Here is a 25,429-nt window from a genome sequence, read left to right on the forward strand (position 1 = left end):
TTTAAGTAAGCAGTTTATGGAGATTTTTGATCCTGTGCCTATTTATCTATAAAGCATTATTAGTAACTTGATTAGTTTCTAACAAATTTTAAACTAGTATATTGGGTGTGTCAAGACATTGGGAAAATCGAAATGGTGAAATGAGTTAGTAGTCAGATAATTCAAAGCAAAGGACCTCCCCTTGAATGATCCATTAAATTGAGGTGAAACTATATTACCAGAATTTTCTTTATGATTGCCTTAATCTTTCACTTCATTTTGCGTCTGCAGACACAGGCATGCTGTTAGTATAAGGCTGAGTTATTGACACTTTATGTTCATAACATCTAATATGAAGGATAATAAGCTGAAACATTCAATCAGGTAGAATTAGATTTCATATGCGATATGGTTTCAATATTGCTTATATTCTTCCAATTGCTCGGAATATTCGGCTGCTATTAAACTTTAAGGTATTTAACAGAAAACCGTGTATTTATGAATTTTCTTGAAGTATAAAAAGAAGTCACAATTATATGCAATGTATTTCCCTTATATGTTTATAAAATAAAGTTATGGTAATTGCCTCTGACATTTTAAAATATACACCAAATTAAATGTAACTGACAATATCACAGAAGAAGTTCCCAAGAAATCTCACATATGGGCTGAACCCTATGCAATTGTTATTTGCATAGGGCAAAATGGTTGAATAACTGTTTATTTCATATAATTCAACCTGACATATCTATAAAGCCTTATTTTCCAGACTTTGACATCTTGGTTTTATGAGGAGTCCTTTCTTGTATAATTATAGATGACGATCATTCCTCTTCATTTTATAAGAGTTAATAATAGGAACAAAAATGTACCTGTCAGAAAATCTCTGTGGTTTATAGCCTATTACAAATAAAGAACTAAGATCAAGCTAACAATTTTGAATTGCCTTTTTAAAGAGAGAATCAAACACTTTCCGTTCAGTTGTTTGAAAGAAGAGCAGTCATTCCTTTTTGTTTTGATTGGTAACATTTCAGTAATAACATTATTTGATATTGTTCAATCTGCAATCAATTACCAACCATCTTACTAGGCATCCAGTTCTTTCATGACCATTGTAACCCATTAAGTAGTTAAGCCAGGTATGAGGACTAAGCTACTATTCTTTAAGTCAATGAGATAATGGCTTATCCAGGTTGACATAAGATGTACCACAAAATATTTATTACTTATCATGTATACATTAAGAAAGTAAAATCAGCATGGGATGATCTCAGGAAAGCAATACATATTTTCTGAATTAGACATTGAAGTGAAGTAAATGTATGATAAATTGACAAATTAACATTGCCAATGTTATGAATGATGTAGCAAAAAAAATTAAGATGTACTTTCATTTTTGATAAAGGGGTTTTCCTATTATCTGTTAATTTCTTGTGGTTTTAATCTGCAAAATTAAGCACTAGTGTTACAGAAGCCCAAAGTGAGGGAAAATACTCACTTTCAGAATGTACATTAGAAGTTTAAAATTGCACCCAGATTTTTTGCTCTTTTTTATTAGTAGGCCTCTGTTAATAGAGTAGTAGTTGCAAACACATACGTGGGTTTGCCAGTAACAACTCACAATTTGTGCAAAGTTGAGTCTTCGAAACTGAGCAAATTTGCTCTCAATTTCCCGCCAGCGCTTGCTGAGCTGGATCTGAGTTGGCTCCACTGCCATTGCGGCCCCATCCTCAGACAAGCCCTCAGCTTGCCTACGTACTGCATTCAGCTCCTCTTTCTTCTTCTGCAATTCCCGATCAATTTCCTATTGAGCAAAACCAATACAGGGCCCAGGGCAGTTAGCTAACCACATCAACCGACTTGCAAGCAGCAAATACTTCTCTCAGAAATTTCAAAGGCTGTTGCCCCTTTATTGTCATCCTTGGAAATTTACAAATATGGAAGGTATGAATGTCATCCTCACCCAATAATCCAATATTATTTGAGTTATCATTTGAATGCTCGGTTTTAGATATTCTAATTAAGAAAACAATAAAATTGGTCTAACATTTTCTTTCTTCTAAATTCCTCTGGTGTCTTGGGATTTGAATAAATTTGGGGTGATTATTCATTATTTATTAGGGACCATCCATATAGAATATAATTTAGAGGGTAAGTGAATAAGTTATTTATTTCTTTTTAAGGGTTTGAGGAAATCAACAGAGAATGAAGCAAAATAAAAAGTATAAAATAATAACAGAAAAACATATTTAGACAATATGCAAGTAAATCTATAGAGATTTAACACTGATGTGTGAAGATGCTCTGATGAAATGAATGTGCTAACATGAGTAAGAAGTCGTCCATATACCGATAAGTCATTAGTTCATCTGGAACAAAGATACACAAAGTCAATTACAATTTTACCAGAAAACACATCACATTTCTTAAATCATTTTACATAGTCTAAAAGTAAAACATTTTATTCATTCAACATTATGTCAGTTGAATAACACTTAATACAATACATTTACTGAAAACAACACACAATACAAGGAAATGCATCAAATTAAAAAGAACACTAATAGAAACAAGAACATCAACATTTTAAATATGATCTTCACAGGTTAAGTTATTTAAACTGTATAATAAAATCTGGTATTGACATTCTAAAACAACATTACCTTTATTTTCCTTTCATCTCTGGGTTCAGGTAGGCTGGCTAATTTTTTTTCAATGTCATCCAAGCATTTCAGGAGATCATCAGCCTGCCTCTTGTACTGATACCACTGATGAGAAATTTCTAGAGCCTTTTTTCTTCTTTGAGACCTCAAATCCTGTTCATGGTGCAGATATTATTAAAATATCAATATATGTATATATATATATATATATATATATAGTGCACTTCTGGCTGTAGTAATTTATCAAAATAATTTGCGCCCCACATCTTTTCATAGAACTTAGGTTAAATTCACATTTAAATGCAAAATACACAAAGACAAAATTAAATTGTGTATTCATGAGGCAGGACCCATGTATAAGAACCTAAGAAAGCTTATTAACACACTTATTTTCTCTTAGCATGTTCAAACTTGCTTAAAAATCTTGTCATATTTAATTGACCCTTAATGAGCTAATTTTTGTGTAGTTTATGTGAAAGAGTTTAATGTATGAATGCAATTGACTTAACTAGATACAAACTTACAAACCTAGTGAATTTGTATTTGACTTAAAGTAGGTAAAATTCTAAAATGTACATCTTTAGCCTTGGGCTTACCAACAAAACTTTATGTAGTCAAGCAACATACATTCATGTTTTTAGAAATGCCTATGTAAGAGTCTCATAGGCCAAAAATATTTTATGATTAGAAAGTCATTTTGGTTGTCTTATAAACTGTTCCAAGCTATATGTGTAGAAGAGTCACCATTGTTCACATATTTGTGAGCATAACTCATAATAAAATTATATGTTAGAAAAATGCTTCTCCTTCCAATGCTTCCATAGTCAAATTTATCTTACTATACCAAATCATGCTCCAAATACAAAACAATTAACTATATGAAAAAAAGAAAACAGTAAGTACATGTTTTCAAATCAATGTGATGAGATAAATAAGAGTAACTAATAAATCACCAGTGGGGAAAATCAATATCATGCTCTTTACAAGCACATCCAATATCTTCTGTGATCAATAGAATTAGTCAAAATGCCATTTCATAATTAATGGGAACATAAACAAGCTCTGCGTGCAGCTTTCATTTCTACAGAAAGTAGCAATTAGAGTTTTATTCACAGGTTTAACTCAAGCTGAAGACGATAATAAATATCAGAAAACTTCTTAAAATTTCATTGCATTAGAAAGTTTTGTCCTTCCCTAAAATATTTCATAAGGACCGGAACTGGAACCACTTGACAGGTTTAAAAAGTTATTGAATGTTGGTATAGATTGGTTTGGCAAGGAGAGTTGATGATTTTGATTAATCATTTATAGCATATATTTGCAATAATGATCTACATTTCATTGTCCAGTTTGTTTAAAATTGGGGATTTCAAAATTGCTATACTTTGTTTTATGTTGAATTTTCAAACCTCCTGAGAAGTTCGATCGAATGCTGCTTTTTTCAAAGGTAATAAGATACAGCCACGTGAATAAGAGTTGAGCCATGCTTTATTTGTGACACAACTCACATTTTTGCCAAGAGAAAGGGCTTGGTGGTCATAAATATGAAACATCTTTTGTTTCCTAAGCACAAAGAGATGTATAATATGCAAAATATTTAGAGATGTCATGTAGATTTCTTTAGAGGAATGCCAGATAACCATTAAACACTGCTGTTCAGCAGGATGCATACCATCATTTGACCAGTATAGATACTTCTGAAAGCTTGGTCACAGTTGGAAGGGTGTCAGTTACATAGCTTTCCAATTTTCTAGACACATTACGGTTTGCTTTTGTACTCCCTCGAGAACAAGACCTTTTCTGTTTACTATATTTATCAGCAGTTACCTTCAGAACACCTGCTGGCCAATTAGACTTTCCTTGTGGATTCCTTGCAGGTACAATATTGTATAATTACATTCTCAGCAGTGTTTATTTGGTTGACTATAGGGGAAATGTTTTATTCTCTTATTTGCATGTAGAGAACAGACTCCATCTACCTACTAGATGGATCTACCTTCATAACTAAATAGCTGCAAAGAGTGATTTATAATGAAAAGCTGAGCAATTAACAGTATTAGAAAATCAGCCATGCATGCAAATAGTGATTATTGCAAAGCATATACAAAAAAAAAAGGGTTCTTTCACAAAACTTTCCACATGTCTAGTATCATCTCAATAACTTCCTAGATATCATCATGGAAAAATTAAGTTTATCCTGGTTTTCCTGCACACTCTAGATGAGACATGTTGGTACTTGAAGCCATACCCTACACTGCTCAATATGAAAGTAGCAGTTCTTATTCAAGGGCACTAAGATTGTTTTTGAGGAAATATAAATGAAATTCGACTTCTGTAGATTGTTAGTTGCAAAGAGTGACTTTCTTAAAGGCATAATAAAGTTTTAAAAATAAATAAATAAAAAGAATCTAGGGCTTAGTAAACAAGTAACAGGTTACCAAAAATTCTGACCTAATGCAAATAAAATCAATTAAGTAAAGGAAGCAGGAATAATGGATACATGTAAATTGGTTATTCTTGCAGTTAGGCAGGTTAACATTAAAAAGTAGCTACAAAAATAAAGCATATTAGAAAATTAAATGTATAGGTCCTACGAATGCATTTCCATCTTTCAATTACTACTTAAAAAATCTATCTTTAAAAAGCAATAATTTTTAAGCAACACATCTTTCACAATTAAACACCACTCAAAAATGTTAAATAAAGCACACACATTGAACAGAAAAAGTCAATTTCTGATGACTAAGAGTCTTAAGCAGATTTTATTAATGCACAATATGTTTTTACCCTATATATGAAAAAGAATACAGGCAAGGTATATTATAATTTTAGCTCTAATACCTTGAGAGCATTATGTTTTGTCTGTAACAGCTGCTGTTTTATCTTTATTTCCTCTCGCTTTCTCTCATCTGTGATTCTTTGTTGTAAGTTGTCTCCTCTTTGCAACAATTCTTTTACAGTACCCTCATTGTCTTCATTCTGATTAGAAACAACAAGTACAGTCTTCATTTTGGTTTTTAAAAAGCTGTACATTGTTAACAGAGATAATAAAACATGTTATTTAAACACACACAAAAAATTCAATTTAAAACTTTCATGGAATGTTATTATAAGATACTGTGCTCATAGCCTTTCTTTTATATTTTGTATTTTTGGTTTCAGAATAATTAAGTTTCCTCCCATCTAGTTCTAAAGAACACATTTTTATGGGCATGTGTAGAAAGATGGGGGAGTGTAGTACCTCATAATATCAGACCAGTCATGAGTTGCTGTGAAAGTTTTCTTTTGGCTTTGATTTTTAATGTAGTTCTAGAAATTAAAAAATTAGAGAAATGAACTAATCTTATTTATGTTAACTGATTCACAAAGAAATACAGATTCATATTAGTGACTGTGAGATAACAAATCTGAATATATTAACATACAACTACATGAAAACATTTTGTTTTTAATGTACACTAATTCCTGTCTAGTAATTCCTACTTCATTTCTGAAAACTATATGCCCAATATTAGCAGAAATATCAGGATATTAGCAGAAATGATGTGTTAAATTATCATCAAATAATTTCTAAAATGTCATATATGCCTGTCAATTTTAAATAAATACAATCTAATACATATTAAAATATGGATTGGAAAATAGCTTTAAACATTTTCAATGGACATTTTGGTTCTTTAGACTACAGAAACAATATCTTAACTTTCTTGACATAGAAATAAAATGTTTTTAATAAATGCTGGTCTGATATAGTTACATATATGACCATGTGATTTTTCACCTTTAGTTTCCTTTCAACTTAGACTGTGCAAGCATTCTATCAAGGTGTCTCACCATGTAATGGCACTCAAGGTACACTGATGAGATAAGGGAAACAAATAATAAGCAAATTTCAAAAGTCACATGTATTTGTATGTGTGTATTACTATTCATGGAATTAGATGTTATATATTTATATCTATAATGCATACTTGAATGGCAACACACAACTCAGGACTTATTCATTTTATATAGGGGGAATGGGATTACTTTTGTCAGAGATTGGTCAATAATCTGAAGAAATGTATAGCATCATATAGACACATTACATACTTATCATAAGTAGACATATTATATACTTATAGTCTCTAAAAGACTTATTTTAAAGTGTGTTTTAAAAGTATCTAGCATTTTTTAGGGCTGAGGATAAAAACACAAAATTTAAAAAAAAAAAAAAACACTTCACTTTTTTCCCTATACCAGTTGAGTGCTTTAGGGCAGAGGTGGTGGTCAGCCCAAGAGGTAAGCAATACTTTTTTCATCTCGGTGCCCTCTGGTTTCTTCTTTGACCTGAAGTAGACATTGTTGTAACTCAGCATCTTGGAAAGCCTCTTCTTGTTTTTCTTTCCATAAGCTGAGTTGGCAAGGCCACTAAAACCCCTTACATGGGAGTACTGATTGAGGCAGCTCCGGGAAGTGGGAACTAATATTGGTAGGAATAGTTTTCCTATTGCTTCACATATTTATTATCTAAAATTTATATATTGCTTTCTGATGTTACTTTCAAGCATTGTCTGAGAAGTCTTTAGCTCTGATAAATGTGTAGGTTAAGAATGCCACAGAAGTGATGGCAGTGGAAGACAGAAAAAAAAATTGTGAAAGGAGGGTGAAGACAGAAAAAAAAAAGTCAGTAAATAAAGATGTGATATAAAAATATTCAAGACAAAGAGAAATGTAGTAGATATTTTGAAATTAGTTGGGATTGAAGGAGAATATTCTGAGATTAGGAATAGCCCACATGGTCATATTTCTTTACTCCCATGAAATAAGCAGCATGAATTTATATACATTTCAGACATAAAATGTACTAACTAATCAATCATTTGGTAAAACAACTTTGTGGGAAATTGTAATAAATAATGTTCATATTATGCATTATTGCCTGTTCATTGAAATGTTATACTACCAAAAACATTGCTGATACAAAATGTCAGTTATCTATGACAGTTGAGTATTTTATTAAATTTTTAGTTCATTTTATGATTTGACTTTTTCCAATTACATTTTGCCCTTGATAAGTTCAAAAGTAGGACAGGTCAAAAGAAAACTGCTGGGCTATCAGAAACCATAAGTGCTCCTATATTGTCATACCATAGTAATTCAGCATTCGTAATAAAAGGTCAACAAGAATACTCTGCAATTATAAAAATCATTAGAATCATAAAATGTGTAAGATGTGTTCTGAAAATTCAGTTGGAGACTTATCTAATCTCCTTCCAAATATTTATTTTCACTCCTAGTTCATTCACACTTTTATCACAACCAATTTACCATATCTTTATTGAAGTCTTCCTCTTTCAGATTCACCCCCTGCTGAATTTCAGCCTCCAGTGGTTCAAGCAATTTTTGTATATCTGAGTTAAACTGCTCCAATTCCTTCAAAGGAATGGAGGCCTAAAAAAAAAGATAGTGCTAATTTAAATCAAAATTACTTTTTATTAGAAACATAAACCAAAAGAAATACATCTTTTCAACCTCCTGCTGCCAAACTAATCACATGCATTATGTTTCCATATTATGTTTTATGAAAGGTTTTGAAATACAACTGGAAAAGTACCTGAGGATGCAAATAAGAAGCATTTAACATCACCAGAGCTGAACATACATGCAAGACAGTACAATTCATCATATGGTGATATCAACAACAGTCAATTTACATATACATTTGAATGGGCTAAATTTTAATATTCTAAAGTCAAATTTGATTGTATTTAAATATTCTGACATAAATACATTTGGGTAAATATGTCTTATCGGAAATTGCCTCGTTCATCAAATAATAGTAACCTCAGGTAGAAATGTAGAATTGTCATCTTATCCTTAGAAAAACTACATGGCAATCTGCTCATATGTTTTAAACGACATTTTTAGCACAGCAAAATTGATAAGCATGCTCTCTTCTAAGACAAACAATGCCATTAACTTGCCTTAGGAACAGTTTTGTTTGTTGGCGCAAATAAATTCAAATGAATGAACCCAATATATTTCACATAAAGAATCTATGCTTTTCAACCTCAGAAACATCAAAATTTCTTTACTTTTGAATTGATAATGACCAGCGGAAACTTAAATCCCTAGATTTTCTAAACAAAACCCCTGAGAAGGAGTGATAAGTGAAAAGACATGGAAAATTAAATATATATTCAAAAAAAGGAGGCAAGATCTAGTTATTAGATTAAAATTCTGTTAATAAAATACATGGATACTCTCTCGATCTTTATTCTGTATTTCTTTCCATTAAACACTAGAAAATATTTAATATGTGATAACTTTTGCAAATCCATAAATGACACACAGATATCTGATTTCCTTTCAGAGCTAAAACTTTACTTTTGTAAAACCAATTCAGGGATAACCCCCCGGTGTCTTATGCCAGGATGATTACATTCATCAAGTCTGGTCCCCACTTGATGAATGTACTTTCCCCAGTCACATTCTCAGGCAGAGGTTGAATTTTTGTTAGTTGGCAAATTCTGGGGGACAATACGGATAAGTGTAAAGGAAAAACTAAATATCTAAACGCAATCTGTTACTATCGAAGAAGTGAATAATCAAAAGCTATTCATGAGGACATGATGCTCATAAGCAACAGGAATAACCACGTATCTTCTAGGTATTTCTACACACCCCAGAAATGAGTTATGAGATAAGTTTAAGACCTATTATGGTACCAGTTTTTAAATCCTGATGCTTATTTGTCATTTGAAATATTGTAAGAGTTACTTGAACCAGCATAGATTGGTACTACTATAAACATGCTTAAAGAATGTTTCAACTTCTGAATTAGCAACTACTGTACTTTAAAACATACATTATTTAGATGATAGTAAAAGTAAAAAGATTAACATCCTTTGGCATCATAACTATCCAATAACAATTTGGTGATATTTTATGTTATTAAATGGTTGTTCACATTTGCTAATATTTAATGAGAGCAACTGTGTTCTATGTGATTTTGTGAATATATAGTGATAAATGCTGTTTAAAATAAATTGCATACTTGGATATCAGAAGAACATAGGTCTATTTGCAGTCAGATTTACCTGTTTTATTCCAACTGCTGCTTTTCTAGCTCATCTCTCCATGAATTTAACTTTTATGAATTTAAGATATAATTTTTTTATAAATGTAATGATTTTTATATCTTCCAAATCTTCACCCTAAGCTGTTATCTCACTTTTGAATTCCCACCTAGACTCTCCAATAGCCAGCTGAATTTTCACTGCAAGTTCGACAAGTGTAGAATGAAGTTCATTATTTTTCCCCCAAACTACTTACAACAAAAACTTCCCTAGTTCCGTTAATAGAAGACCATTTCTCTCAGTCATTCAGGCGTAAAATGTAAGTCATGTTACTCTTGAACATTTCACTCTAATATAATAAATATCAAGTAAGTTTCAATTGACTTGCATAATCCACTTGCTTTGTATTCCCAGAGACTCCATCTTTCATGGTCCTCACACAAAACTAAAGCAATAAGCTTTGAATGGATGTAAAATCTCCTTTCAGCCAAACCAGTTGCAGCCTGTGCACAATGATCAGCTTAGTATGTTTCAAAAACCTTTCTTTCATTATGCTATTTATTTTCCGAGGAAACTTCTGCATCTACTGGGTAAAAATAGAATAAAGTCCAAACTCCAGCATAGCAGTGAAGACTTCCCCTAATCTTGCCCCAAAGACTTCCAGCCTTATTTAGGTGTTCCCAATATAGCATTTTTTTATTGTAGGCCATTTGGTGATCTTCTGTTATGCCTCCCTCACGACCCTTAGAATGCTTTTCATCTTCTGGTGCAGAACACAAACTTCTGAATGAGAATGGATGGATTGAATCTGGGCTCTACCGTTTACTAGCTGAGAGAACTTAGACAAGTTATTTATCCTCATTAAGCCTCAGGTTCTTTATTTGTAACATGGAGATAAGATGAATTTCTACCTCACAGGGCTGCTACTAGGATCAAATATGCTAGAACAGTATCTTGTATACAAGAAAAGCTTAATAAATGTTGGCTACTATTATTTTATCTCAAAATTTGATGCATTCATCTAATATAAATTCATCCTCTATAAATCTTGGATCTTATTTGCCTCCTCTCAAAATCCTACTCATCCATTGGCTCAGTTCAAGCCTCTCCTCCTGTGAAATCTATGGGTTTAAAGGATAAAATAAATGCTTATTGATATAATTAGTGTTTATTTTACCAAAGGATTTGACAAAATCATAAAACTGTAATGGTGAATGTGGAGGATTTTAGATTCCAGTTTGGTAAAGTTACATAATTCTGAAAAACAAAACCAATGATTAATTAATCTGCTGCAATGTAGAAAGTGATCTCATAGCCTTGCATTTAGTTTGCTGCATGCAGTTTCTTTTTAAATCAGGAATTATTTGGAGATACAAAAGGCATACAACAGATATAGTCAGTGGGATGTGTTCCCTACACATCCCATGGAGATGAGCTTCTCATGTTCAACCTAGAGTCATTCCTGGTATATAGTAAATATTCTTTAGCACACAATTCCTGAAAAAATAAGTGAACAAATGACTAATAATTGAGAGGCAAAACAGACATTTCAAGGAGTTTTTTTTTAATGATATGAAATTTTAAATAACACAATTTCTATGTAGAAATTTCAAAAGACCTGAATGGATAGCATCATATGAGTATGTATGTTAACTGCTGCTCAAATGCTAAGCAACATGATACCACCAGGTAAACACAAAGAAGGGGAAAGATGTAAAAAGGGTTTTAGCAGACACTACCAAAAAATGAGTAACTAATTATTCAGAAAATATAATGGAAAATTGGACTTCTTCAGTTCAATATGTAGGGTCTAGATTTTCCAATAAAAGACTACTCTGCATTTTGTTAAAAAATTATGAAGATTAAGCATTTGAGTGCTTTTATTTTGTGTAGTTTCAAAGTAAATAACTAGAGTCAGTGGGCAGAAATTATTTGGAGCCTAAACTTTTAGGTTTATATAAAAACATCTGATCAGAATTACAATTTATTAAAAACACTGATTTTGAAGTAATACTACATGTTCAAAAGCAGAGGCTAGATGATGATGTATTCAGTCACATTTTAGAAACAAGATCCTTTTCACATGGACATTTTCTTAAAATTTTATAACCTTACAGAAAGTTCTCATCTCTAAATTCAAGTAGAATTTTATAGTAGTGCAGCCGAATAGAAATATAATACAAGCCATATATATAATTTTAAATATTCTACCTGCCATAGTAAAAAAAGATAAAATTAATTTTAATGATTTCATTATACTGATCTGTCCAAAATATTATCATATAAACTCATAATCAATATAAAAATATGAATATTTTACATTCACTTTTTCATGCTGTCTTCAAAACCCACACATATTTTATACTTATTTATACATCTTAACTTGGAGTAGCGACATTTCTAAAGCTCAGTGGTTACATGTGGTTCATGACCACTGTATTAGGCAGTATAGGTCTACATTAACTCGTATAATTATAACATTGAAAATAATCAATAGCTCATTATTACTTTTAATAAAATAGTGAGGTTTTGTTTAATAATTTTTGGTGAATTTGGATTATTCTTACAATGTCAGTCTTACTGTCTCGCATTATGTTTTCTGAGTGAAATTTTCAGGCAGTCCTCGGGGTATAGGAAAACCTATAGGAGTAGGATTGGCGTTTTGTTTATGTGTATCTTAGGTTGTGTTGCAGTAATTTCTTAGAGACTTCAATATAATATTATTTGGCTTTCAGGGATATATGCTTTGTCTCTCTAAATAAATTTTCAGTCCTTAAAGTTGGGAATATGTCTTATACTAGTCTGTGTTTTCCACTGAAAACATTGCCTTTTATCTTATACAGAAAAGGTGCTTATTACATTTATCAGTAGTTTTAGGACTACCTATTTATTAATTTAATTAACCAGTGACCAATTTTAAATAAGTTATCAAACCAATTATTTTAGCTGGGTTATTGGCAGGATAGTACCATCCATCTGACATCAATATGATTAATGGTCTTTGGACAGAAAGAGTTGAAAAAATTCGCTGCTTTTCTTAAGAGCTCACTAGTTCACCATTAAGTTATGCCAGTTCCAAAATAGAAAACACTTTCCCACCCAAATAAAACTTTACACATCATTCCTTGGTCTTCACTGTCTTTGTAACTTGGAATTCTTATGCAACTTTATAAAGAAAATATATAAAAAGAACATGTCTATAATTTAATAGCTCACTCTTGACTCACCAAATTTTAAAACAGGAAGTATATCATGCCTGCTTTTTAATTGGGAATTATGATACATTGTCTAAAGCAGTTGAAAGCAATAACTGATAAATCATCTTAATTATTGGGTAAATTACTTGTATTGACTTTAAGGAAAATAGATCACAAAAGAACTAGTATCACAATTAAATCACACAATGTTAGACAGTGCACACAAGATAGGTTTTAGATATATAGAAAATAATCAAACAAAAGTTATAATATTGTAGGAGAAAGTATATACCAAGCATAGGTTTTAGACACTTTACGTTTTTACTTACCTTTTCATTTTAAGAGTTTTAGCATGACTGTGCAGTCATACAAAATACATATAAATTAGAACACAGGGAAGTTTAATAAATGGATAAATGGACACATAAAGAAGAGACAGAGAAACTGAGAAAGACAACACTTTGTTTTCCTTGATTTTTTTTAATGTTTCAAATTGCTTAACAACTATTAATTGTGCTTTGTTGGATTATTTAAGGACTAATGAAATTTAAGGCTTTGTTGAAGTTTTGGCATTAAAGCTGACTTTTATAACAAGTTAACAAAGAATAACAGACTAAAGAAAAGCAAGATCAATTACAAACTGATTCATTGTAAATTGAAAGCATTCAAAATTACTCAGATACAGTTTATTAGTTTTAAAATGGAAGCTTTCCTTGGTTAAATATTACTTTGGCATGCATAGAAACACTAGCATAATTATGACTGTGTTTACACAGACAGCAAGTAAACATTTGTTAATCTAGACTATGGAATCTTAGTAATCATGATAAATTACTGCGATATTCAAATCACACTGAAATCTAAATTGAAAATAAATAATCCAAGTGCTACAGATTGGTTTCAAATTGTTTCAAATCAATCAGTCTCCTTTTTTCATTCTGCAGCTTTTAAAATTTATTTATCATTACAATATTGGTATAGAGAAATAATAATTCATGGAAACCAAAATGAAAAAATTCAAAGACAAGAAACACCCTATAATACTGAAAAGACAGACTACTGATATGATATGAAGAGTTATTTCACATCATTCTATCTGTAGAGGAAAAGAACTTATAAAAATAAGTAAGTACTGGAAAGATACTACATGTATACTAGAACAAATATTTAAAATATGATTTATAAATGTATTCTATTAAAGTTATTAGAGCAAACTACAAGAAAATGTAAGCAATACTATTTTTTAAATTAAATAAATGGACTCCAAACAGTGACATTTCATTGGTTGCATTCTTTTGATACTAGTTTACCTTTAATGCTTTGATAAAAATGTGAAAATGTGACTGATTTGTGAGGCTAATTAGAGGATATTACCCAGATTTCAATTGATTTTGAATTGATGAAGTTAATTTCATACTTACACATTTTAAAACTGGATGCAAAGTCTATTGATGGGTCAAGAATCTGCTGCCTACTGCCTACATTTTATAAAGTTTAACTTAGAATATTTCTCTATTTCATAATTACATGAGTTTTGGAGTAGCAAATGAATTAAAAGGGGAAGAAATAAACTAAAATATATGAGGGAAATAAAAGCAAAAACATAACCCTTTAAGTAATTTTGCATTTTAAACTTTTTTTTATTTACTTAGGTTTTTGTTTCCCTTTTTTATTTCTTCCATTTCCCCTTCCTTCTTTCATTTCTTACTCCATTCCACCTTTTGTTCTTTTAATTTTTAACAAAACGAGTAATTAAATCACTGTATTTGAAGTAAAATTTGATACATTTATACTAACACACAGTAGACCAACAATAAATATTTGATGACATAGAGGCAATAAACTATGCTGAGTCAGCATATTGAAGTGGACAAAACAGTGGACTGAGATCTGATATTTTCTAACTATGAGAACTTGGGCAACTCATTGACTCTCTCATAACCTCCTATAAATATCTAAAAGTCTCTGGTCCAATGCAAAATTGCTTTCCATCTACTGATACTGATCAGGGGACTAATTTTCCTTTATCAAAAGAGAATAATCAAGATTCAACAAATAGCTTTAATTATTTCAAATGTTATGCTAACAAGAGCCAAATAGTTTTATCAAATGACACTGCTCACCAAACTCAATTACCCATCTACTTTAAAAATATTTTACATGATTATCAAAGGGATTTATTAGCAAACTTTCAATGGAATTAACCTTGTTATAGGGATAACCAATTACACATGTGGAAAAATAGGCTAGCACAAAAATTCTGTTGTTATGTTCATTTCTTATTCATTTTAATAAATTAAAATTAGCAGATATTATAGAATTTGAGTATTAATTTGTTACTATTATGTGAAGATATTCGTTGTACATATTACATATTTAATGCTCTACCAATTATGCAATATTTACAAATCTTCACCTAAGTTTTCATCTGTTTATTTTTTGGAGAAAATGGTACTAAAAATGAATATTTCTATACCTACGATATACCTATAAAAATTAAAAGAAGAATATTTATATATAGCAGGAATAACTGTGCCAATTAACAAACAATATTATTTTCCATCAGAGAAGGTGTGAAGTTATAACATAATCGGAAAGAGACTGTGGATGTGGAAACATCAATATATTTGCATTAATAAAACTGACTACAAAAAAGTAAACTTTAATTGAATTTTTAAAACCAATAAATCTTCATTTGACTTTCCAGATCACCTGTATAAAATGCATCATTTATTTCCCATTGATGTTTAGGAGAGACAAAATAATTAAATCACTCTTTAATTATTTTCCCCATATCGAACTGTATCTTAAGATAAATTAGGCCCAATCATGTTTTTTTTTTTTCTTGATATATTCTACATTACATGGGAAAGTCACTGGATCTCTCATAGCTTCCTATAAACTCGTGAGAGTCTCTTATCCGAAGAATTATTACTTTTATATCTTCTGACACTGATTGAAAGTAAAAAACAAAACAAAACAAAACAAAAACGATAATTTATAATTATTGCAGCAATCAAACTATGAATATTTAAGTATTTGATGCTCGATTGTCTAAATTTCATATGACAGTTGTAATACATATATATAGAAACCGCTACATGAATTTTAGTAGCAATTTTCAAGGCCCATATGGAAGTTAAAGAACATATGGTACATATATCCCATAGCATATAAGTCTTAGTAAAGGATCAAAGTCAGAAAATAATTTCACTTTTTTCTGGTTAGCATCAATTTCAGAATAAATAATTTAACATTTCAGCTCCTTAAAACAGTAAAGTATATCTAAATCTCTAGAAACATACAATCTAAGCAAATTTTATGTAAAAATTTCCTAATATTTTGTAACAATTGCCTTTATTAATAGGACATACCTGAAGTTTTAGTCAAAATTATTTTACAACTAAGTATTACAACATAAAAATATAACGATGCAGCCGGGCGCGGTGGCTCAAGCCTGTAATCCCAGCACTTTGGGAGGCCGAGGCGGGTGGATCACGAGGTCAAGAGATCGAGACCATCCTGGTCAACATGGTGAAACCCCGTCTCTACTAAAAATACAAAAAAAAAATTAGCTGGGCATGGTGGCACGTGCCTGTAATCCCAGCTACTCAGGAGGCTGAGGCAGGAGAATTGCCTGAACCCAGGAGGCGGAGGTTGTGGTGAGCCGAGATCGCGCCATTGCACTCCAGCCTGGGTAACAAGAGCGAAACTCCGTCTCAAAAAAAAAAAAAAAAAAAAAAAAAAAATATATATATATATATATATATATATATATATAACGATGCATTTTTTATTATTGAAATTTATTTATTTTTATTTATTTATTTATTTTTTTTTTTGAGATGGAGTCTTACTCTGTCACCCAGCCTGGAGTGCAGTGTCGCAGTCTCAGCTCACTGCAACCTCTGTCTCCTGGGTTCAATAGATTCCCCTCTTCAGCCTTCCAAGTAGCTGGGATTACAGACACCTGCCACCATGCTTGGCCAATGTTTGTATTTTTAGTAGGGAGGGAGATTGCCATGCTGGCCAGATTGGTCTCAAACTCCTGACCTCAAGTGATCTGCCTGCCTTGGCCTCCCAAAGTGCTGAGATTACAGGTGTGAGCCAAAACACCAGGCCTATTATTGAAATTTATGTGCAGACTTTCCTACTCAATCAGAGTTAAATTCTGAGTCACTTTTGAGTTTATCATCTTCTTGGCACCTCATATGTAATGACTTAACTCTAGGCTACCTCTAAATATCTCTAGAGCAGCAGTTCTCTAAGTGTGGTCCCTAGATCTTTAGCATGTATCTGAGCTAGAAAAATGTTAGAAATGCAAACTCTTGTGCTCCACCCCAGACTTAGTGAGTCAGAACCTCTGAGTGTGGGGCCCAGTACACTGGTTTTAACAATCCATCCAAGTGCATAAGAAAATTTCGAGTCCCTGCCCTAGAATGACAATTCCTTTCCATTCCCATAGCTATTCTTTCATTTGAGGTCATCAGTGCATCTCATCTAGACTACTGCAACAGCTCCCAAACTTCACGTCATTATTCAGTTTCAACAGTGCATGCATAAACACACACACACACACACACACACACACACACACACACACATGCACCCACATCAAGGACTCTTCATCACATACTGAATTAAGCATGAACAATTAGTCTGGCTGCCCATGACCTCTTCATACTGTGTCTAACCATAATCTTCAACCTTATCACCCACAACTAAGTTTTATCTTCCATGCCCTCTATTCTGAAAGCTAACTGAACTCACTCTTCACTGAACACACTGTATGCTCCTAAGCTTTCTCATAGGTTTATGCTGAATTGTTACCTCCTCTGTGTTGCTGAACTGGCTGCTAAATTCTCTTACCATGCACTTACTCTCAATTCACTATCCATGAATACATCTTGCTCCACCATGAAACAGTAAGCTCCTTGAACTCAACATATCTTACCTAGCAATAGATCCTGCACAGTACCAAACACTGTTATGGGAAAATAATTTATATGGTTGATGAGAATTCATCCTGATTAAGCCCTTTTCTCAAGTCTTCCTTCATGAGTTCTTTTAGATCTACCTCAACTATCACTACTCCCAAATTGTTGACTCCCCTTCTCCAGCTTGGCTTCTAGAAGGACAGAGAGGGGCAGAACTGTCATAAGCAACGGGAGTAAGTTATCAGTTTATTTTTGCCTTTCCTTGCCCCTTTCTATACTTTTGTCTCTTATCACCTTATTTTCCTGATAGTATCCCCTTGCCCTCAGCCATGCCACTGTGCTCACATGTCCTAAAACACAGACAGTTGAGACAAGGACTCTCTTCATTGATTCTATCAATTTTATTCAGGGTTCTAATATTATCTCTGATTCACTGTTATATTTCTGATCCTCCCCATTAAAACTGCCATTTCCTCTCACTGATTTCATATAAATTAGAAAAAATCAAGCTTTTGCAAAGCCATTGGGATACTCTTAGGTAACCTAAATAAAATGAGAATAGGCAGTATTTTTATGTATTTTAAGGGGCATATTTGGGACAAACTGAACTCCCTAGTACTTCTTAAATTCATCCAGTTGATTATCTTTAAGGCTAGTCCTTGCCATGAAAATAGCAAAGACATGATTTTCTGACTCCAGTCCATTACAGCAGAGACCATAAGAAATCAGCTATTCTTCCATTTTTTTCCCATGAGATTTTGTCTCAACACCCCAAATTTGGCCATCCAAGTCTAATATACATAACAATGGAAATAATTATTGATGTTAATGATTTTTAACCATTTCATAGATTTTAAATGTATGTTGGTACATATAGTACATCATTTGATCATCATTACAATCTTTTGGTTAAAATAAAACAGGCAACATCTCCCTAACTTTGTAGCTAGAAATGAGGCTCTGAGAGGTAAAGTGGAATATCCAAAATCAGTAAGTAGTAATGTGCTCGGCTAGTATTCGAAGCAGGTCTTGTGGCTTCAAGTTAAGGACTTTTTGCTCTCCCCATACTCTCCTCATTGAGGGCCAAAATTAACATTACAGGGAGCTGTACTTGGACAGACAAGTCTTCAATCTAACTGAGGATCCACTTCATCACTTTCTGGGCTTTGGAATTCGTTGTCATGAACAGTTCTTGCTGGAGACATGGAAGTACCTTACTTTGTATTCTTCACCAAATAGTAAATCTAGATGTGAGTGAATTTTCAGGATAAGTTATTTCTCTATTCAAGGGCCCTTTGCAGTTGACTTTTAAAAGGTTATACTGAGATTTTAGTGATTACAATGAGTTTATGATCTACTGGGTGTTCAATCCTAATCTACTTTTATTTATTTTTTTATCATCATAGATTTTTTTTCCAAGTTACTCTTCCATGCAACTTAGACATAGACTGGACCATAGAAAAGTCATATTCTAACCTAATATTATCCTGTATAACGCCTATTATGAAGAAGCAGCTTGATTTTGAGATTAAAGGCTACCCCTAAATCTTCCAGCACTTCCAGAACTTTCCTACTCTAAAAGCAACCACACACAAATCATTAAATGTTTTAAATTCATTATTGTAATCAACAAAAGAGTATCGAATAGTCAAATTTTAGAACTAGGGGGGATTTGTGAACTAATCTAATCCAGAAATTTAAAACTATGCTCTATGAGCATAACTTATACTTCCTGAATTCAGTCACAGGAAGGAGAAAGATACAATGGCAGATATTTCCCCCATCTAGTAACTCTATTATTTTCCAATTTATTTTATTTTAAATAATAACTTTATTTTGGGCAGGATACTTTTTCTTTTAAAAAATGTTAATCTATTTTAACTTCCTAATCGTATAAACAATGAAATGGATATGCAGAGAAATCCCATGTTCTGGCTGCTACTGAAAAAGTTAGGCCTAAAATTCAATCTTCTAAATCCATTGTTCTCTCTGCTGAGATTACCTTCTAAACCTATTGTTCTGTCTGCTGAGATTATCTCACCATTAGTTGAACATCCCCATGAAGATAAATTGGTGTTAAATATATATTATGATTATACTAAGTATTCATTTTTGTTTGTACATACATATTTCTTAAATGCATATCTTACACCCTTGTATCTTCTCACCACAATCTGTAACACAATGGAAGCTCAATACCATTAGCTGATGCAATGAATATATAAGCAAAGTGTCAGATATGCTTTATTTCTGTGTTTTCCATTTCTTCATGAAGAAATGGAGCCCTGAAGCATGATTTTCTCTTCAGAGCCCTAAAATGGGGTCACTGTTACACTCAGTTGCCTTTACTAATTTAAAGAAAAATGAACACATTGAAAAGTAAACATGTAATTATTTCATTTATTAATATATAATTGAAAATATTTGGCTGGGCATGGTGGTTCATGCCTGTAATCCCAGCACTTTGGAAGGCTAAAGCAGTGGATCACTTGAGGTCAGGAGTTCCAGACCAGCCTGGCCAACATGGTGAAACTCCATCTCTACTAAAAATACAAAAATTAGCCAGGTGTAGTGGTGCCCACCTGTAATCCCAACTACTCAGGAGGCTGAGTCAGGAGAATCACTTGATCCCTGGAGGCATAGGTTGCAGTGAGCCGAGGTCATGCCACTGTACTCCATCCAGCCAGGGCGACAGAGAGAGTCTCCACCTCAAAAAAGGTTGTTTTATTATTTTTTTTTTCATTTGAAATGTCTTATGGCTTACTCTAGTAGGGAAAATAAAAGAAGTACATCAAATGATTCACTTTATACAAGATTTCCAGAAGTATACTTACAAATTCATGCAGAATATAAAATGAAAACTCACAAACTTGTCTTGGTCACAAACTTGTATTGGCTAGGTCTGTCACGTCTGTGGTGGAGAATAAATTCTACCCATTTTTTAATATCTCTGAATCACAATCTTGTAACACAATTTATCCCAAAATAATACCCATTTTCTCTTAAATATCCTATAGCTTACTGATTTATTAAAATGTGTATGTGTGGGTCTATATCTTAGTAATGAAAAAGAGTAGCATTTTTAAATGATTGAAATAAACCTCCATAGATTGTTTAGTTATTACATGAGCCATTGATTCAGAAGTAAAACAGTTGTCTTTGTGAGTAACAATAAATTCTTTCAAAACTATACTCTGACAAATTTTAAGAGCCTGTCAGATTTTTTTGCAGGTGATAATGACTGACTTCAATATATATAATTGTGACAGTTAACTCCTTAGTTCTCTTGTACTCTCTCAATCTGTATATAGAGAATATAGCCTTTTAAAGGTCGATTATATAAGGTTTCTATGTATGGAGAGAGTGCAAGAGAACTAAATAGTTAAATATAAAAAATAACTTGTGATGAATTAAGGTAAACTAACAACTTTTTAATTTGGGAAGTTGAATTTTGAAGAGTAATTGTGTGTCATGCACATAAACAACTACTTAGAATTTGTCATGTCACATTTCATTTATCCTTATTTTGAAAACTAATTTAAATATGTACTATTATATAATATGATGATACATTGTAATGCCTTAGAAAGTGTAGTAATTGTGAAACCATGGTATTCCTGGTTGCTTATATCTATCAAAATATTTTTTGAATGTGTTCTTCTATTTTTCCAGAAATCAACACTAACCTGACATATATTTTCTCAGAAATACTTTAATATTTTCTCATTTCTGAATATTTCTAACAATTATCTATATACCTAAATACATATATTGATTTTATGTACATTTTTATATTTGAAAGCATATCATATATATTGAAAATTTATCAAACTACAGTATATAAATTTCTGGGTAATTACTGGCATTCTAAATCTTCCCCAAGAGTTGCAATTCTATAATACTATATTTATACATTTTTGCAGACTACTTATTAAATAAGATTTTATCTTCATCAAATCATACACAAATATAAAGTTTATCGTGCAAAAGTTCCATATCCCCTGGCTCTTCTTAAACAGTATAAATATAAATAGGCATATAAAATCACAAAAAATTAGGATATATATAAGCTTTGCAATGATTGTTTTTCATGGCTTGAGCATTTCATTATAGCCTAAAAAATTTTGTCACAGTATCTGCAACTAGCAAAAGCAAGTTAAACACACACACTTGCACAATCAGTAAAGAGGTACAAACACCCTAGATCGTGCCGAATACACACAAGGCCTCATTTTGGATATTTGATCTACATTACATACAAGCAACATTGTATCAGTAGTGCTTTTGGCAAAATATATCAGTAGTGCTTTCTTTTGATGGATGACTTGTGTGCTTTTTGGTTTAATTTTTTGGCCTTTAGCATGCTATTTGTTATTTTTCTGTAGGTGACCCATGAAAGTACATATGTAAACTGCAGTGTAGAATGCAGTTCTAGAATATCTGTTGCAGAAAAAGGAGATGAGAGAGAAAGAGATGAGAGACGAGAGAGAGAGAGAGAGACAGAGAGAGAGAGAGAGAGAGAGAGAGAGAGAGAGAGAGAGACTGATTTATTTCCCATTATAGTCAGTGGTAAAATTTCCTTAAATACATGTTGGCCTTCATTTTCCTTTTGAAAACCTTGCTGTGGGGTCTACTTGCCCCTTTCAGAGTACTGTGCAACCTTCGCAAGAGATCATTTAGTACTAGTTTCCACCTTGGAGTAGATCTTCCTACCTTTCCAGTCTTAATTCTGTGTGAAATGGCTGCAAATCGATGGTTGAGCTCAGAGATTTGGGGCTCTACTAATTTCCTGCAGTGGTCACCGCGGTTTGCCATCAAGTTTGCTGCTTGGTCACGTGTAGAGTCCACCTTTGGGCGTATGTCATTCAGTTCTGCCTTTAAACGCTATATTCCGTGAGCAAGAGATAGGACTTGAAGTTAGTAATTAATGAAAGTCAAGTTAGAAATAGAGTGCAAAACAGAGAGAGTGTGCAAGAAAGAGAGAGAGAGAGAGAAAGTAAGAGAGAGTAAGCACATGCAGAAAATAGAAAGGGAGAAAAAAAAATCACAACGTCCATAAAACAGGAGTAAAATGAAAATGTCTTTGATTTCAGAAATACAGGTCACTGTCCTTAAGTCTGGTGCATGTATTTAAAATGTTTAGTCTCAGGAAGGATAGGGATACTTTCCTATGTTACTGTAACTATCATAATATATTCTATCTAATCTTATTATATCATTACTGAAATTAACAGTTGTGGAATAAACTAAGTATGTGCTTAGGAGGAAGGTAGCTAAAGAACACTTCTCTATTCCTTCCTGGCACTTTCAAGTTCCTCTTTGTTTATTATATTGAGTATTGTAAGAAAAAAAGTGGTTTTCTAATAGATACAAATTCTGTGTCACATACAGAGGTACTGAGGAATGTTCTTGATCTTCCTGGTCACAGAAGGTGTAAGTTACATAACTCAGACCCTATTATTCAAAAAGTCTTGAAGGAATTTCACGATAAGATGACATCTTTGACTCTATGTCAAGGGACAATGAAGTGGACAATAGAGATCCACATCAAAATAAGTTTCAGACAATGGCATAAATGTGTTTTAGGGAAAGCCTGGAATGCATTTATAGTTCTACATTAAAGATAGATTGCAATCTGTGGAAAATATCAGAGGCATAAAAAGGAATTGCATAGAAAGATACATAATTTTTGAGTTTTCTTTAAATTGTAAAAAACTAATCAATAAAATTATCAAACATTTCAGCAAAATAAAATAAAAATATTTATTTAAAAGAGCTGTTAAAATTCAGCTCTACCTGTTTAAGTGGGAAAGGAGAGATCATCAAATAGAAACAATGTAGTAACAATAAGGTACATTTACATATTATACCTCTCATACCCTTTTATCAGAATCATTTTTAAGGAAAAGATTAAGTTGCCCTTGACAAAGAAGACAGAGCATCCTAACAATCAGTTTCAATACTAAAAGAAAGAACCCAAAACGTTGTTTACTTTACATGCAGTAAAAAATGAAAAACTCAGTTTTACGTAAGCCCAACACTGGGACTAATTACTGAGATTTGGGTATAGCATAGACAAAACATTCAGATGATGGGACGTCAGGTGGGCTGAATGGTGGCAGAAGACAGTTCTTTGTGTTAGACCTAGAATGTAGTACTGTCGTTGACATAAGCAAAAATTTACAATATGATTTCAAAAAAAAATCTTGGAATCTCTTTCTGAGCATAGTTTACATTGGGAATAACTAACTGAGTGGTGGATTTGAACAGAGATTCAGATTACAATATTCTTCCAAATCATTAATTTCCATTCCAACGGGGAAGAAAGGAAAAAAGGAAAGATAAAGAAAGGAAGAGAAGATTGCTTTACTCTTATTAGGATATCCTTAGTATCTTTTGGGACAAAGATCATTGAAAATAACTGTTGTGCAATTTGAACGTGACTTTTCATATTTTATTTGCTACCTTAAGCATGTCCTCTTTTTGCTGGGGTTTCTTTTTCTCAGATTCATCCAAAAGTATATCAGCCTGAATGATCCACTTTGTGATGTCGTCCACATTCTGGTTAAAAGTTCCCATGTGTTTCTGGTATTCCTTAATTGTACAGAGATATACCATGGCATTATTGGTTAGATTATATTCTTAAATAATTTTTCCTATGTTCTAACATTTTAAAAAGACAGTAAGAGTTTCAATCAGATTAGTTTTAAGTGGTATTTTCATATAGAATATTGCAGAAATATAAAGAAAATATATTAAAATATTGTTACAGATATGAATTAAGAGCTAGCATATATGTGGAATTGAGAAATTTTCAAACAGAAAATTATTATTGGTCACTTATGTATCTTTTTCTTGTGACTGAGAAAGTTGTAAAAGCTTCTAGCTTTTTGTCTTACCAACAAAAGATTTAACCACTCTTCTGCTCGGGAGGTGACAGCTATCCAGTTACTATTCAGAAGACTGAGTTTATCTTCCACCAATGTCTCCTTCTTGCCCAAAACTGTTTTCAAGGCCTCTCCTACCTCTGTGATACTCTTCAGGTGCACCTTCTGTTTTTCAATCTCTTTCTGAGTAGCCTGTGAAAAGGATAGCATTGACCTTCAAGTCATACATTGTAGCCTTAAGATTTAATGCTTATGAAATGGCTTTCTGTATGGTTACTAGGATTTTTATGAGGTTTTAAACCTATAACTATGTATTTACGAATCATGAAAAGCATACCATACACATTGCAGTTTCATTATCGGGTAACTATCAACATATATATACACACACACCATATATACAGACACATACACATAAGCATAATTCACGTCTTATTTTTCATTACACATTTCATAAATATCTTGTTCAATTCAATATACTTATATTTACTTAATTTGCATATGTAGTGGCTACAGGCAGACATTTGAAAACCCATCCACAAACAAGAAACTGCCTTTAGAAAATTCTGTAGTACAGTGATACTGTATTTGCTGCAGGGACTTTTAGCCTTCTAGTGCCGTGGATCTCTTTGGCATCTGTTGAAGCTTAAGAAATTTTTCTCATAATAATGTTTTTAAAGGCATAAAATATCCAGGATTTTAAAT

General features: G+C 32.3%; 1 protein-coding gene across 11 annotated transcripts in view; it reads right to left on the reverse strand.

The window, feature by feature from the left end:
* Nucleotides 1–25,429, reverse strand: part of DMD (dystrophin) — a 2,654,855-nt gene that overhangs the window by 1,259,969 nt on the left and 1,369,457 nt on the right. For 10 of the 11 annotated variants that reach the window (XM_074391460.1, XM_074391464.1, XM_074391462.1 and 7 more), the window contains 7 exons: nucleotides 24,737–24,916; nucleotides 24,303–24,431; nucleotides 22,551–22,721; nucleotides 7,953–8,075; nucleotides 5,484–5,621; nucleotides 2,643–2,795; nucleotides 1,601–1,783 (listed from right to left, as the gene is read on the reverse strand). In XM_074391460.1, coding sequence (XP_074247561.1) covers nucleotides 1,601–1,783; nucleotides 2,643–2,795; nucleotides 5,484–5,621; nucleotides 7,953–8,075; nucleotides 22,551–22,721; nucleotides 24,303–24,431; nucleotides 24,737–24,916 — 1,077 coding nt within the window. The remainder of the gene's footprint in view (nucleotides 1–1,600; nucleotides 1,784–2,642; nucleotides 2,796–5,483; nucleotides 5,622–7,952; nucleotides 8,076–22,550; nucleotides 22,722–24,302; nucleotides 24,432–24,736; nucleotides 24,917–25,429) is intronic. The other variant, XM_074391461.1, reaches the window with a different exon arrangement.

This window comes from Saimiri boliviensis, chromosome X (genome assembly GCF_048565385.1).
Source record: "Saimiri boliviensis isolate mSaiBol1 chromosome X, mSaiBol1.pri, whole genome shotgun sequence".
Taxonomy (NCBI): Eukaryota; Metazoa; Chordata; class Mammalia; order Primates; family Cebidae; genus Saimiri; species Saimiri boliviensis.